Source organism: Xiphophorus hellerii, chromosome 3 (genome assembly GCF_003331165.1).
Source record: "Xiphophorus hellerii strain 12219 chromosome 3, Xiphophorus_hellerii-4.1, whole genome shotgun sequence".
Taxonomy (NCBI): Eukaryota; Metazoa; Chordata; class Actinopteri; order Cyprinodontiformes; family Poeciliidae; genus Xiphophorus; species Xiphophorus hellerii.
Window position 1 is genome coordinate 13672300 of NC_045674.1, and position 16673 is coordinate 13688972.

At 41.4% G+C, this 16673-nt stretch overlaps 1 protein-coding gene across 1 annotated transcript; it reads left to right on the forward strand.

Annotated features, from left to right (window-relative positions):
• Window positions 1–8853: 8853 nt before the first annotated feature.
• il11a (interleukin 11a) lies at window positions 8854–16514 on the forward strand. Its single transcript, XM_032555874.1, has 5 exons — window positions 8854–9220; window positions 9920–10077; window positions 13707–13802; window positions 13951–14112; window positions 14945–16514. Exons 1-5 carry the CDS (start codon window positions 9214–9216, stop codon window positions 15122–15124), a joined length of 603 nt encoding a protein of 200 aa, XP_032411765.1. The 5' UTR covers window positions 8854–9213; the 3' UTR covers window positions 15125–16514.
• Window positions 16515–16673: the final 159 nt, after the last annotated feature.

Below are 16673 nucleotides of genomic sequence, written 5' to 3' on the forward strand. Positions count from 1 at the left end.
AGGTCTCCCCGAATCCCAAGCATGCTCCCAAACTGCAGAGCTCATCTGCTGATACCAAAATATAAAAAAGTGACGACGTACGGATATCAAATTTCCTCCCCGGTGTTTGCTCTCAGTTATGATGAAATTTACACACTGTATGGCTGACGTACAGGAAGCGGCCGGTGGAATGAGTCAGCCCATGTGCTCTGTGGTAGGTCATGTTATCTGCTATCACTGTTGTGGAGAGGTTGATTTATGATTGTCACTGTGTAATGAGCGTTAATTTAATGAATGGTCCGTGATGAGGGGGGCCAAAGTGCGTCAGCATTCAGAAAAACAGCAAGGCCATGTCACGTTTAAAGGGGCGGGGGGTTGTAAATGGCTCTAGATGCTTAGGTGAACTATCTGACAGACGTAAGCATATGTGTACAAGTTTGCTTGTGTGCCTCTGTGTGAGTGTGTGGCTGTCAATCTGCCAGCAAAAGGGCATCCTCAAACCCCGCCGAAGTGACTGAGATCATGTCATGTTGACAAAGTCACTCCATAGGGCAAGCTGTGACATCAAACAAGTCATGTTCCTTTATGTCTTCCCGTTCTTGTTGCTTTTTCTCCTTTCGCCTCTTCGGGACCCTCTGCCCCACTTTCGTTCTCCCCTCCAGCCTCACTGATTACCCATGTGTTTGTCAGCAGCTCTCTGCTTCCGTAGAACAACACGACAACGGGTTCAGTGTCTGGCTGACGTAGAGGCACGGCGCGCCGGCCACTGGCGGTCAGCCCTGATAGAGAGCACATCACTCGCAGACACACGCAGATGGAGTAACTAACCGCAAATGGTGCAAGACAGACAAAGAGTCAGAGGCTTGAGTCTCTCGGGGAACTACTGAGTCTGCTGAGGAATGCACCAAATATAGGAGCTGGACTTTCACTCTACACTGTAAGAAAGTTAAAAAAGCAAAATGTTAACCTGTCTTCTTTTACACTATATAAAAAGCATTCGTACCCTTGGACACATCTTGTTGTTTTAACCTCAAACTTTAATGCTTCTTTTTGTTTTGTTTGTCTTGGATTGTATTTGGAAGACCAAATGAACAAGAAGGAAATATATATATTTTTTTTAAATTATTGAAAAATTGAAAAGTGGGGCATTTATTTGTATTGACACCCTTCCACACAAATAACCCTAACTGAAAGCTATTGCACCAATTGGCTTTAGAATGGACCTAATTTGAAAATACAGTGTAATTCAGTTTAACTGAATCTTAAAGGGAGCATTAATGAGAGAAGCAATTAGTCTGTCCACAGGACAACCATTAGTCATGCCTCATGTTAAGTCAGCAAAACGTTACTGTTAAGAAAAAGCTGAATGAAGAAGGTGATCTGGTACTGTTTGTGAAATACTATGGGTGGTGGAAATCCCAGATAACCCTGAAAATACCACACCCATGGTGACACATGGTGGTGGCAGCATCATGATTTTCTTGAACATAAAGAGGAAAACTGTTTAGAGTTGATCTGAAGGTGTTTTGTAGTTCTGCAGAAACAAAATACTTGACACTAGGACATAGTTCACTTTAAAGTTAAACTACAACATACAGGCATACAGACAGAGCTTTAAATCAAAGCATATTTACACACATCACACAACTCCCTCCCAATACATATATTTGCACCTTGCTAATTCATATTGCACATTATTTCTATTTCCGTATTTTGTCTTGTATTTATGAATGCTCTATGTGCCTTTTTAATTGCCACCCCCAGACAAATAAAGTTTTTAAAATTAATTGATTGAATTTTTATGTTAGAATGACCCAGTCAACATCCAGTCTCAGATCTGATTTTAATCTGTTCCAAGACTTCAAGGTTGATGTTCACACAAGCTCGCTGTCCAATCTGATTTAGCTTGAACTGTTTTGGAAATATAATTGGGTACAAATTTTAATATTGAGATGTCCAAAGCTGACACAGGGAGAAAGCAAAAGACCTGCACCAGATGTTGAAGCAGAAGGTGGTCGTCTAAGTACTGAGCATTCATAGGGATACTTTTGTAAGGTACTGGATCAGTGAAAGGGGAAAATAAATGGATAAACTTTGTGACATAAGGAAGAGGTGAGCAGAAAGAGGGATGCAGACAGGACAGTCAATGACAGAGGAGGAAAGAATGTTTAGGCCGACTGAGAAGGGCAATGAAAGGTGCAGGAGGGGAGAACCTGAGCTCTGAGACGGGACCGGCCTCTCCAGCCGATTAACACCAGTCTGAGATGGAGAGAGCATACAGGCTGGATGGAAATTGTGTTTGCACAGTAAAAAGTTCCTTTTGCGTGGCTAGCTTTCTTCCCCGCCCTCTCTCTCTCACTCCTCTTCTCTCTTCCTTCTCACACTCCGTCTGTGACTTATGTCTTCAGACTTGTTCATTTAGAGGTTTCCCCCCTGCTGGGAGAGCTGCTTGGAAGCAGTAAGAGTTAGAGGTGGGGGGCGGACGAGAGCAGGTGAGAAACACAGAGTCAGGGAGGGGTAGAGGGTCTCGGCTGCCTTTCGCCATCACACGTCCGTGCATACACTCATACACTGTGTTTTGTCACATACCATAGAGTTTGGCTTCCAAACAAAATGAACCTTGTAAATGTGAGCCTAATAGAGAGGCGATTTAAACATTTTTTTTTGCCTCATGCGCTCCCTTTCATCCCTGCATCCTGCCCTTTGCACAGCTTTGTGAGCTCAGCCAGCAGAGGAAACCTGCAGTAATGATGCTGGTTAAGGTCCTCATTTAATAGTGTAATAAAAAAGCCCAGTAACAGATGCACAGCAGCCATATCTGTCTCAAGAGGCTTGAAAGAAGAAAGGGGTAATTGATTTGTAAACCCTGTCCAATTTGAGTTTTCCGAGCTAAACACTCTCCCGAGGAGCAGAATAGAGTTGTAGCTCAATTGGACGCTCTTCATTTAGGGCACATTATTCCTAATGTCTAACTGTGAGAAAGACAGTCAGAGACGTCACTTTATTGCCCAATGAATTCAACCCCCTCTCGTGTGTCAGTATTTCTCTTTAACACCCCTAAACTAATAACACACTCACTTGCTCTGTGACGCATGTTTGGGGAGGGGGGATAAGAGGTCGCAAGGCTTCGATCTTGGTGGGCAGTGAGTTAATCTAACGTTACTATGGCAGCATTCCCAGATCAGTCACGCTGCTGCTGCCTCCTGGGAGCGAGCTGGAAAAAAATGAATGGACGGCAGAACGAGGGGAAGAAGAGTGGAGGTTGTGGAGGTCATGGGGAAACTTTTAAGCGTACTGTTATAGCAAAGTAAATATTAACAGTAATAGCTCGGACCTTTGGTTTTCCCTTTGAACGTAATCTCCGGATTTGTTTGTTCAGGCCCTGTTGGAATTCCCTCGAGGAAATGAGGGTACAACATAAAAATAATGAATTTCTTGCAACTGCTCCGCTCATAATCCCTTTCACCACTGCAGTGATGCTGCGTCAACGCCAACGCTTTCACTGTTTGCTCATGACACACAGAGGTAAGCAGAACATGAGACTAAAACCCTAAAATCCACAGGAACATTTTATCATCCACCTGGACGTGGAAATTAAGCCACGGCAATAAACATTTATTGGCAGAGTGGTATTACTTGAATGGGCTGATTTGGTATTTGTTCATGTAAACAGACTTCGGCTGTAATCACACAAGAGCAAATGACACAAAAAATTCCCCACATAACAAAATGCATTTTCAGTGACTCTGTTCCTCGTCAGATAACTAATCACACATTGGAGCGGCTGATATGTTACATAATATTGGGGACATTCAACTAAAGTGTGACTCCTCCTCAGTAATTGGCATTTTATAGTCTTTCTGTCGTATAACCCGGAACCTGGATGTTAACGTCTCAGAAAGGATGGTGGGGTGTTGTGCATAAGTCTTGAGTCAACCTTCATGTCGTTATTATTCTTCCTGGGGTCCAGACTTCCTGTGAACTTTTGAAGTGGTCATGAGTAATTTCAGGTTGCAGAAGTTTTTCTTTGAACTTTGACCAATTTTTTTTCCTGTCCTTTTTAGTTGAATAGCTCGTTATTTCAGAGAAATGTTGCCATTTAGTATGTTAAGTTACTTTACTCTGCCTTTAAATCATTCATTCAGGCAGTTTCAAGCAAAATCTTCAGGCATTTTATCACTGGTAATTTGTGACAATGATAGAAACTGCTACAATTTCTTTGGTGCAGTACGAGCTGGGAAAAATGTCAGATGTAGCACCATTTGACAGATAAAAAATAATATTTTTGAACCATTGTGAGCCATTAGTTAAAAGCATGGCTCACAGTTCTCTGTCGGAGGAGGCAGAGTCTGCGGACTTGGAAAAGAAATGGATTGAACATTGATGTTGAAGGCTCTGGACATTGACGGTCTGGTGGTTATCATATATCTTTAATATTACATGAAGGACTGCAGCAACACTTCTGGAATGATAGACCAGGATGGTCAGAAGTTTTTCCTGAAGTATTTGTTTTTTTTGAAGACATGTTGCACAGCATGATATCATCTTGACAGAAAATGAGTGCATTGACTGCCAAAGTCTGAAGAAAAACTTTCTTAAAACCCTTCAAAAAACATGGAGAAATACTGGTGAAGACCATATTAAAAGACTGAAAGAAAGTCTAGCTTCTTGGAAGCAAAACATCAAGAAATCAGAGGTGGTTTAAAACTTTTATGCAGCCCTGTAACTAAAGTCAAGTGGTTGCTGTGTCAAGTGTAATTTATTTTCATAATGAGTCTCATTGCCATGGTGGTAAAACTTGGCTTTGAGTTTAGTTGAATTTGCAATATAAATTATGGATCTTTAAAGAAACATGTATTTAAAGCAGACACAATCTAATCTTCCATGTGACGTTGCTAATTTATTTTTCACTCACAAATTCAAATGAATCTAATTTTTTTTTTTACAAAATGCGAAAAAGCTGACATTTGTGTTTGTGTGTAAACTAAAGGATCATCAACATAAGGTGAAACTTTAAGAAAACTAATTATGTTTTTTGCACTTGTTGCACCAACGCTTAATCCACATTTGTAACGAGAAAGAAGCCTGATACCTCTGGCTGGTAGCCGTTCCAGTAATCACATAACATGAATCAGACTTTGCCCAAATCTGAGGTTTGTTTTGCCGTGAACTCAGTAATAGGTTGGTGAAGAACGGGAGGCACTTGAGAGATTTAATGTCTGTGTAATGATGTGTGAATACATGCATGGCGCACAGGAAAGCCAGTGTAAGGCGAGTTGAGGGGAGCTTGTGTGAGTAAAGTTTGTCTGGCAGGAAGGCAGGCAGTGCAGGCCCTGTCACAGGTCCCCCCTTTCTCTCTGATGTCTTTGAGGTTGTCGTCTGAGCGTCTCACTCTGTTTTCTCCTCCTATGGTGGTTTACACAGATTGGTGATGTAATGGTTAGCATATGAAGGCCACACACAAACACACTGTCACACACACGAACACACAAACACTGATGCTCATGCACGTTATGCAGACGCCGCACCACATACCCATAATTACACGCGTACAGTGAATGCACACCCTTTTACACAAATCCTGGATTCCCCCTTTTCCGATGCAACGCGATGTGCCCTCTCTCACGCGCACACATAAACAAAGATGCATGATCTTTTTTTTATTTTGCATGCTGAGAACCAGGCACACACCATCCCCTGTTAAAAGGGCAGCCACCCTGCATCTATAAAAGTGTGTGAACAACCAAAGCTGGTGGATGGGCCCAACATCAGACCCTGTGCTTCAGAACCACCCAGGAGACCCCCATCGTGTGGCAATGAGGGAGAGTGACTAACTTCACTCTTTCTTTTCTTCTCTCCCCAGCTGTGTCTTCAAACGCCCCTTTGATGTGGGAAATTAAAAAGAGCGAGTGTGTCAATATCTCCCTACGTCCAACCACACTCATCTACTTCCTCTCCTTCTTCTCCCTCCCTCCCCAGTTTTTTCTCACTGAACCATTGCCTTGAGAAAGCAGAGCATGACCCTTCTGCACCACAACAACTCTACCGCCCACTTGTTGCCATCATGCTTTTTGCAGGGTGTTTGTTTGTCTGTGTAGGCCCACCACTGGACTGGCAAGTCCATGTGTATGTGCATGAGTGTGCGCACTCAAAGCCCACCACTAATTATTTTCTAACCACACCATGAGTTGTATGTCTGTGAATGAGGGGTCTCCTGATCTTACACCCAGACTCATTTCTTGTTTTTCTTGTTTCTTCTTGCTTCTGCTTGCTCTTTTTGTGTATGTGCGCATGACTCGTTTGTGATATACTGTACAGTTTGTGTACAGTATGATGTGCTAAGTGTCCCCCTGTGATGACTGGAGACTCATTTTTGCCTCTGTATCACGCTTTGCTGCACCTGACTGAATGTTTCCAGGCCACTTGTTAGACTTGTGTGACAAACACTGTATTTTTGTTTGTATTAAGAAGATTGTTTCTGTGTGGAGGCAGGCTTTATGAGATCATTTAAGTGCATGTTTTGAATATGTGTGGTTCTTTATGTTGACCCCTCTGCCCCCGAATGCATGTGGGGGTGGGCGTGTGTGTGTGTGTGCGTCCGGTTTATGTTTCTGAGCAACACTGCTCAGAGGCCCCTCCAGGCCTGGACAACACCTCGCTCCATGCTCTCCTATCCATTCCTCACTCCTCACTCTTTCCTTCATCCTGAGGACGGAGAGAAGTGTAGATGTGGGGGAGTGGAAATAACATGTTGCCGAAGGGTTGTGATTGGATTTTTCTCAAAAGGGCAAATTTTCTGCCGTAAAAGAAACATGTCGTACGTACAACCCATGGTGCTGTGAAAAAGTATCTACACCTTCGAGATTTCTCCTAATTTTACTTTTCTTGGTCACACTTAAATGTTTCAGATCATCAAACGAATGTTTAATATTAGACAGAAACGACCAGAGTAAGCAGAGAAAGCAGTTTTTGAAATGATGATTTGGTTTTACTAAAGGAAAAACCAAAAACTCAAAAACACGTGATGCTGAATTGTAAATTAACTGTAATTAGCCACATATTTTGGAAAACTGAGTTCAATTTCACTAGCCACACCCTGGCCTTACTGCCTGACCTGTTAAATCAAGAAACCACCAAAACAGAACAAATCTGACAGCACAAAGTAGGCCAAAAGATTACAGTGACTCATCATGCGCTGATATAAATTTAAGAACTGATGAGAAACAAAGTTACTGACTTACATCAATTTGGAAAAGGTTAGAAAAGGCTTTTGAACTCCAACGAACCAGAATGAGAGGCATTATGGAGTAATAGAGAAAACATGGAACAGTGGAAAACCTGAGGAGTTACCTCATACCTCCTCATCCAGGAGGTCACAAATGACCCCAGAACAATCTCTAAGGCTCTGCAGACCTCAGTTAATTTCAGTGCTCATGAATCAACAGTGAGAAAAAGTCTGTGGCAAAAGTTCCAAGGCCAAAAAACACTGCTCACGAATAAGTACACAAAGACTGTCTTACATTTATTGAACAGCATCTTGACGATTTGTAAGATATTTAACAAAAAAATTATGTTGGATGACAAGAAAAACTTTCTGAATTGAAGGAGTGTGCCCTCTGATGTCTGATGTAGACTGGAACTAGACTGGAATTTGAGAAAAAGAACATCATACAGTCATCATGCAGGGTTAATGTCATGATCTGAGGTTACTTCTGAATGCATGGAGTTATATAAACTTTGCTCTGAAGCAAAAGAATCCTGAAAAAAAAATGTCCAGCCAACAATTTGGGACCTAAAACTGTAGTACACCTGACTAATGTAACAGGACAACCATTTATTTATTTAGCCTGTGTAAAAAAAAAAAAAAAAATTCAATAACTATTTTTCAAGAGTGGCCTGGACACTAGCATTTCCACTTCTGAATGGCTAACTGAACACATTTTTTTTTTTTGGGTTTGAATGGCGTCGTCAATTCTGGATTTAAATCTGACTGACATTCTGATCTTAAGATCTTAAACGAATCATTCATGCTTGAAAACCCCCGGATGCTGCTAAATTAAGACTAAGTCTGTAAAGAAGCACCAGAATTCCTCCAAAGTGATGTAAAAGAGTAATTTCCAATTACCTCAAAGAAGTAGGACACATCCAGTTATTAGGTTTAAGGGAGCAATTACTTTTTCTCACAGCTCCAGGTTCGTTTGGACATCTTTTAAACAATGAAATCATAATTTCAAGAATACAGCATCATCAGGTTATCCTAATCTCATATTGGGTTTGAAGCATATAAGTATTACAAAAAAATAAATAAATAAAAATAATAAAATAAATTCATATGCCTTTTTACAGCACAGTGAAACGCAGGCGTAAGAAACAGAAAGGACAGGTAAAACTGCAGAGGATACATGAGATATGCTGATACACATGAAAACAATGGGCTTTTTTCTGCGGTGATAGAGAGGAGCGATTTGGAGATGGGAAGATAAAAAGAGAGGTAGATGTGGCTGGTGATTGGCGCAGGTAGCGGGATGCGACGGAGGAAGTGCTGGAGATAGGAACCGGGACAGGACGAGAGAAAGTGATAGAGGAGAGAAAGAGGGAGAGAGAGAGAGAAAAAAGAAAACAACGGAACATTTTTTTCAAGTTTCGCAAAAGAGAGACAGGCAACAGGGAGGGGATAAGGAAAGAGAGCCAGAGAGAGGAGGAAGAGGGAGGGTGTGTGTGTCTGCATGCGTGTGTGTGTGTGTGCGGGGGCGTGCGTGCGTGTGTATGTGAGTGTGTTTTTATGAATGAAGTGAGTCACTGCCGATGTGTCATAGGCCCGACGTCTTTATAAAGGAAGTTTTAAACAAGCCTAAACACTTCACTGCGCGCAAAAATTGGACTTACAACCATCGCATCCCTCTCTCTGCACTCCTGGTTGCCTCTTCTTTTTAAAAAATATTTCCCCTCCTAACTGTTCATCTGCCTCCCTGCACAGACTTACAGGGGCTTCTCTCAAACTTTTTCTACAAAGTTTGACTTTATTTGTTGACTTTTTATTTTCTCTCTCCGTCTGTGTCGGCGTGCGCATCTGTGTGCGCACCGCTCATCCAGTTGCGCACCCGGTCCTCTGCGTCTTGACAACTTTTCAGAGAACCCAGGAGCACGTGACAGTCCCCGGACCTCAATTTATTTATTTAATAATTTATAATTATATATTTATTAGTTTTTATCCGCTTCTGGACCAGAACCAATATGAAACGTAAGTACTTATTGAAATAATATTTAAACAATGGGCGTTTTTCTTTTGAACACAGTTGTGTTTGGCAGCTAACATGTTTTTCTTTGTCAGATAAATATGATATTATATAAATTAAAATATAAAGTTCTTACATCTCTTTGGTGCTCGGCTTTATTCCAAGACAGTACTTTGTTGTTGGTTTTTTAAATTATTATTATTATTTTATTCTGGCTCGGATTCTTGTGGTTCACCTGTAATTATCGAGCAACATTCATCACTTGTGCCTTTTAATGCTTTAGTCTTTACCTCGTATTTGAACTTGAAAGAACCAGAAGGGGTGGATGGGTGGAGGTGGGGGGGAGAATGAATGAGCCTACTGTTAGACTTTGGCTTCGTCTGTCTAATTTACACCATCGAGCTCACCTACCTATCGAGTTGCAGGTGTGACAATCAGTGGTATTCATAAGAAGTGATGGAGATATTCTGTGTCAAAGCTTTCTTCTGTTTTTTTAATCATTTAATGATGCGCGTTCAAGCCTGTGAAAACATGACTCTTGAGGATTCCTCTTGCCAAGTCTGGAGCCATTGTTTATGTTGCAGCGCATTATCCGCCCTCCTCCTCCCTCAGAGCTGACAGCCTTTGCCTGAGGTCGTTATCATTATGGTGAGATGACAGCGCCTCTCCTCTAATTGCTTCCGTTTTTTTCCCCCTCCACACAGTGCTGCTGGACTCCTCCTCTTCGCTGCTCTTGTCGCTGCTATTGGCTCAGCTGCCTGTGTTCACTTCTGCCTCACCTGTACCTCACCGGCGCTCCAGCGACCTGGACAAACTGTCCAACCAGACCCGAAACCTCATGAAGCTCACCCAAGAGCTGCTGGTGAGTGGAGATGTTGGCATGGCCATTAGACTTCCCTGAAATGTTTATTTCTAGTGTGGGAGAGGGGGACCACAGGTTGATCTGTAGCTCACAGCCCAAATTTCATCATGACCTAAACACCATCTGATTATTTTAGGGGGGCGGGAGGGAAGCTGAAAGGCAGCTAAAAATAAACACAAATGCTCTGCTGAGATCTGCTCTAAATTTTCCCATTTTGAACATTTCTAACATTTATAGATCAAGGTTGCCAACAGTATCTGTCAGATGGGCCAAATGGGCAGTTATCCAGGGCGTCATTAGAAAGAGCTACGCACAAGAACCATTTTGTTTTTTAAAAGAAAGTATGATTTATCTGTTAGTTGTGGCTCAAAAACAAGTTGCATTGACACATGTGTTTAGTAGGTAACTTCTGTTTGATGCTGAGATTAGCGAGACCGTCAAACTACAGCAACTTGCATCAATCTAGAGCAATTTGCGAAGCAACACTGCCAATTAATGTACACCAGCCTCCAAATGTTACCTATCAGCAAAGATACACTACATGTCTCTGCAAGAAACTAAGAAGTTTGCTAGCGCGATAAGAAGTCTGTAGATGACATTGATTGGAACGCAAACTACTCTCCTCCTGAGGTGAGGAGGAGAGTTCTGCTTGTTTCCTTAGATCAAATTGTTAGACGTGGCTGTCCGACCCTGAGCAGAGGTACAGATTCAGGCTGCACAATTTCTCTCTCTCTGACCTGATTCTGAACCTGATCCCCAGTTGTGACCCCCATCTAGCGGCTGTGGCCGACGACCAGTAGTTTATGATGGCACTTATCATCTCATCCACTTATTCCTGACAATGCTGTGACTCAACCTACATCATATATGGAGCAAAATGATACGTCACGGTTTAGACGATAAACGTCCATCCATACATTACCCAACACTTTTACCCTTGCAGGGTCGCCAGGGTCGGCTGGTGCCTAACTCCAGCGGTCTGGACAATAAATAGTTAATCATTTATCATTAATTTAAGCCGCAAAGAGCTCAAAATATTCCCATGTCAGCTTTTAGTTGTTGGTAGTGTTTGTATATTTTCAAGGGATCTAGTTGTTCCTGAAAATAATGAGGTATAACAACAATATTTTTTTAAACTCCAAACACACTTCCACCTCAACTCAAACATAGGCAGCTCTCTTCAAAGCATATTGCTTGACTCATGATAGACACTTGGGAATATTTTAGAGCAATATTTGGAGCATTTTCAGCAAGCTTAAAAATGTCTTTCTTTTTTTTTTACTATTGAGTTTTTTATGTTGAGAACTTAATCCTTGCTGAGTAGAAGATGGAAGTTATCAAATAATATACTTTATTAGTTTAAAAAAAAAGGTCCATATTTTAACATTTTACTCTTTAGACAATTATAGTGCTCTTGGGACCCCCCACTGATGTCCAACTTAGAGTGCTTGTGCCTCAGGCCATCTCTGCTGTTACTAATAGATCTTGGTGCTAATGTTAGGCAGCCCTTGCATCATGCTGTGCGCTGGTAACAGTATTCAGCTGCAAAAGCCTGTGTGGGCCTTAAGCTGCTTTCTTTAATCACAGACTGCATGCTTAGATAATTTGACCGAGTGATCTCACTTTTAATCCGCAAGCAAGAGGTGGTGTGACTCAACAGCCTCCTGCTGCAGTCAGATTGAAAGAGGACTATCAATGTTGCATTAAGGTGTCAATGAAGATACAATTGGATGGAGAAACCACTTAATACCTGGCTGCGCTAAATCATGTTTGAGTTCCCGCATGTTTTAAGTGTCGACGGGGCGGAAGCAGTTTTCTCTTTAACAAAACTTGCATATCATGTTTTTTCAATCTATGAGTGTGGCCTAAATCGTATTTGTTGACAGTCAAGTGGGTAGGGAAATCAGATTGGAGGCCTGTGCCAGCAGCTGGTGATTGTGCATCAATGCTGTGTTTTAACAGGTGAAAAGAAAGCGGGATCATATCTCCGGATCTCTGGTTACACGCCACTGATCTCGAAGCTATTTTTGCAATATGCAAAGCTTTAAACTCCCTTTGTTCATGGGATAAAATCAAAAATAGCAACATACTCTCTCTAGTTTTGGGCATTAGGTAGTGTTCAGACAGCGCCTGTGTGTTACTTTGCCGCTTTAGAACAATGCCGCTGCAAACGTACGGCTGGAAACCAGAAATGAAAAAGCTACTGTTGTCAAAGGATATTTGGGGGAAAGTTACACATAACATCCATAGAAAACGAATGTTTGTTTTAAAATTTCCACACTTTTTAGTGGAATTCCACTAAAGTGGGGACGAAGTCAAGAAAATAAATAAAATGTGGAAAGTTCCTGCAAATATGCAATGAAACGCATTTCTAGAAGAGAGAAATGTATGAGTTCTGACACAGTTCTAGATTTCCACTGTAACTAACTGTGTGTATGTTTGAGCACATTTTGTGGATTTTGCCAACAGCTCTTTATGGAGTTCAGTGCATGCACTTTTGTGGCTGTACGTGCTATTAGTCGCTGCTGTGCTTGCGGTGCAGTGTTTGGTGTTTTGCTTTTGGTTCCTTACAGCAAAGTGGCTTGATAAAAATCAAAAGAAAGGTTTATCACATTCCCGCATTTGCATTCAGGAAGAAAAAGGCTGGATGTTCGGTTTTGTCGGTGGGTGAGGTCATGGTCGGCAGTGGAGAGAGCGAAGAAAAGCAGGACAAGAGGGAGAATTTAAAAGCTAAGAAAGCTGGAGGAAACAAAAATGACATAAAAAGATGAAGAGATGAGAAGGCTGACTGGATGACAATCCGGCGACGCATGATGTTGTTCTGTGCACCTGGTTTGACACGGAGGGAGACAAAACAATGCACGGCAAACACAAGAGAGCCCTTACGAAAGCCTTGATGGAGAGACATGAGGGACAATGAGCCACATTCATCCCTCACAAACATCAACACAAACAACTGTAGGCAAACAAGGAAAATACATCACAGCAGGTTAAGGAAGCATTAAGCACATTCAGCCTTGTTTATGCAAAACATTTCTCAGCACTCATCATCCTAATGTTGTTGTGTTCCCCTGCTGATTAGAAAATGACTCATGCCACATCACCCAGAGTTTTGAATCCAGGGCTGCATCTTTGAATGCTAGAACGCTCTCCTGATGAGGATCCAAAATACCTGCTGGCAGGTGGGTTATCGCCCTCTGCTGGCCACAATCAGCACAACATCTGTTGTCTGAGCGAAAGTTTTCAACACAACTGTAACTGGACATCAAGCAGCACTGCGTCATTCCGTCTTTTTATAGCCGTCACCCGGGAGTTTCCCTACAGGCCTGTGTTGTCTATCCGACTTTGAGCTTTCTTAGTCACCACATTGCGTTGTTATCCTCGCTCCAACCGAAAAACATCCTGTGGGTTCAGGTCATTTGCTGGTGTTGTTGACATTTTTGGTGGCTGAAAGTGTGTGAACTCACACTGACCTGTTTGACCCCTCAGTGCGAGCTACGACCACCAGAAAGCAGAGATGCAGCAGGGGATCCAGAATAATGCTTTCCTTATGCTGCCTTGCCTTGTGTCATTATGGATTAAATTGCACTGATTACTCACGGGCTGCTGTGTCTTATTTTGTCTTTCAGAAGGAGCATGCGTTTGACTCAGATGTGGAGTCGCACAGGTTCAGATCTCTGCCCGAAATGAGCAACAGATCAGCCAATGACCTCAGTACTCTTGAGGTAATTCTCTAATAATGTGCTTGCATGCATGTGTGTGTGTAGAGAGAGAGAGAGAGAGAGAGAGAGAGGGCGTGGCCTAACTCTGCCAGTGATTATCTTGCCATGCCTGTGCTACAACCCTAAAGTGGGCCTGTTTTGTCTTTTCCAGCTGAAGCCCACGCTCTCTCAGCTCCATGCCGACCTGAAGCTCTATGAACACCACTTTGAGTGGCTCAACCGGGTTTCAAAGAAGCACCAACACCCTGCAGTGCCCAAGCTAGTGGAGATGATCAAAGAAATGAAATCTCTCATCAATCTGCTGCACCGTCAGGTAAACACGTTGTGTCTAAAACTAATCATATACTTTTGGTATTAACTCTTACAATGGGGAGAATATGTTTTTAACACACCAATGTGGTAGATAGACCTCTAAGCAGGCTATTGGGACGAAATTCAAATGTTTGAAATAAACCTAAATGATTAACACAAATACATCAATAAGATAACTTATTTGCCAAAGAAGAATAAAACTGGAAAGTATTCAACATTTTAATCAAATTGTATTAAAGGCTTAGTTGAAAATGTTTTTTGGTAATGACAGAACATACGTTTTCTTCCACATAATAGAGCTTCCTGTGCTCTGATGTTCAAATCTTTCCATAGATTTTCTATTTGACCATTCTTGCAGCGTTGCTTGCTTTCTCAGAAACCAGATGAGAGTTTCTTTGACTCTATATGGGATCATTGTTCTTCTGTAACAGCCCCTCTAGTTTCATTTTCAGAATCTTATCAAGAACATCTCTGTGCATTTCTTTATTCATCCTTGTGATTAAATGAACTCTGACAGAATAATATATTAAAAGTCAGCCCTACACCATGATGCTCCCACCATCGAACTTCACTGTCGCTATGGTAATTTTGGGAGGATGTGAAGCGCCATTTATTCGCCTAATATAATCATAAGGATAAATGACCTCTGGTCTTTACATGTTTTGACATTTAAAGATCAGAACTTTGGTCCAATATTTTACTGACGTCCCCAAACATTGTGCAGCAAACTTTAAATTTCATGTTCCCAGTCCCATTACAAATATATTTACTGAGAATAACAGAACTACAATACACATTTTTCTAATTATGTCTTCTTACCTTTCCCTATGCAGATGCAGAGAATTGAAGCACCAAAGCTGACAAACCCAACACCTTCCCTCCCTCCTCACCTCCCCTATCACTTCGATGTCCTGCAGTCCAGCCATGAGCTCCTCCAACACTTCAAGCTCTTCTGCGACTGGGCATACAGAGCATTCCTCAGCCTCAAGCCCAAGGCTTCTCCGGTGCAATGATGACCCACGCAGCAGACGGCTGCAGAACCAGCACGAGGATTTCATCCTCAACCAAACTGCAAACAGGACCATGTCAGTGTGCAAAAGAGGCCCAAGTGACAACATCAGTGTCATGTGTGTGTTGAAGAACGAGAGCCGATAAGGATGTGGCCTCACTGCAGCACGACCATCAAGAATCCCGTTAAAACTGTCACACCACAGCTATCACTTCAAGATTCTCCAGTTTCCCTTCTTATGGCGTCACTTTGTGACCATCGTTATTTATGTATTTATTTATTTATTAACTGTTAATAATTTATTTATTTTTATATTTATTTGAAGTTGTATTGTGTCTCTCTAGCCTGTATCTCCTTACTAACGTGAATTTATTTGCCAATATCTTTGTAATCTCTCCTGCGTTAAACTAGCTTCTCTCTGTTTCTCAAACAAAAAAAAAATTAAAAAACAAAAAAACAAACAAAAAAACCCAATAGCACTTTTTCAACCTGCAGCTTCTACATTCTACTTTGTTTAAACTTATTACATTTTTCATTTTAATTGTGCATTCCTTCAGCCAACCATGTTTCCACTAGATGTAGCATCCGAGAAACTTCTCCCTTACAGTGGCATTAAAGTAAACAATTGTGCAAATGATAATGTTACCCCCACATGATGGCAAATATACAACATAATAACTCACCAACTGATGCCTTATCAAGTTTTTTGCATCTGTTTTTAAAATGTCCAGCCGGTAACCAAAGAGAGGCAAACTATTGTTTTGAACCCGAGACAGAGCTTCTATTTTTCAATTCTGACTCGTTATGTACTACACAAGGAGGCGCGTGTATTTAACATTGTGGTAAAGTCATTTGAATGTGCCTTCTTGCTGAGCACTGATGATCCTGATTAGAGTCTTTGCACAAACTTGTTGGGATCGGCCTCTTGGATGAATGAGACGGCTGATTTTGAATTTGTGCTTTGGGCGAGAAAAGTTTTTATTTTTTTGGTTAAACACCCAAAGCCTTAAAATACTATGTATTGTGACACTAAGTTCTGTACAGGTGTACATAAATGTACAAGAATGTAAATTGTTGTATACAAGTGCTATGTGTATAATGTTTTCGATAAGAAAATGTAGATTACCGGTTTTATCACAATTTTTAATCATTCCTATTCTAGTATTTGTTACAGTATTGACTATTTATTTAAGTGACTTGGTGGAACTATTTATTTTGTGCTGCAGTGGAGCAAGTCTCCTTTCCTTTTTGTACTTTTATACAGTTTTTAATCTTATTTGCTTTTATTGTACCGTCTTGTTTAAGTTATTTCTGTCTTATCAAGATGCCTCCTCCACACACTGATTGGCCTCAATGTGAAACGTGCCTTGGTGAAATAAATGCTAAAGAATGTGTACAGTGGCTTTGACTACATCTTTGGTTTGCATGGCCTGCTTTGACACAACAAAGCATGACACAACATATAACAAAAAAATGTATTTCTAAAATTAGATTTATATGCAATGGAAAATGGATAATAGGACTCAAATCTGGACTCTAGCTTGACCACTCGA

What these genes read in the sequence shown, in the direction of transcription:
- il11a (XM_032555874.1), top strand. An exon ending in AGCTCACCCAAGAGCTGCTG is followed by an intron (nt 10,078 to 13,706) that starts GTGAGTGGAGAT and finishes TTTGTCTTTCAG; the next exon opens with AAGGAGCATGCGTTTGACTC. An exon ending in ATGACCTCAGTACTCTTGAG is followed by an intron (nt 13,803 to 13,950) that starts GTAATTCTCTAA and finishes TGTCTTTTCCAG; the next exon opens with CTGAAGCCCACGCTCTCTCA.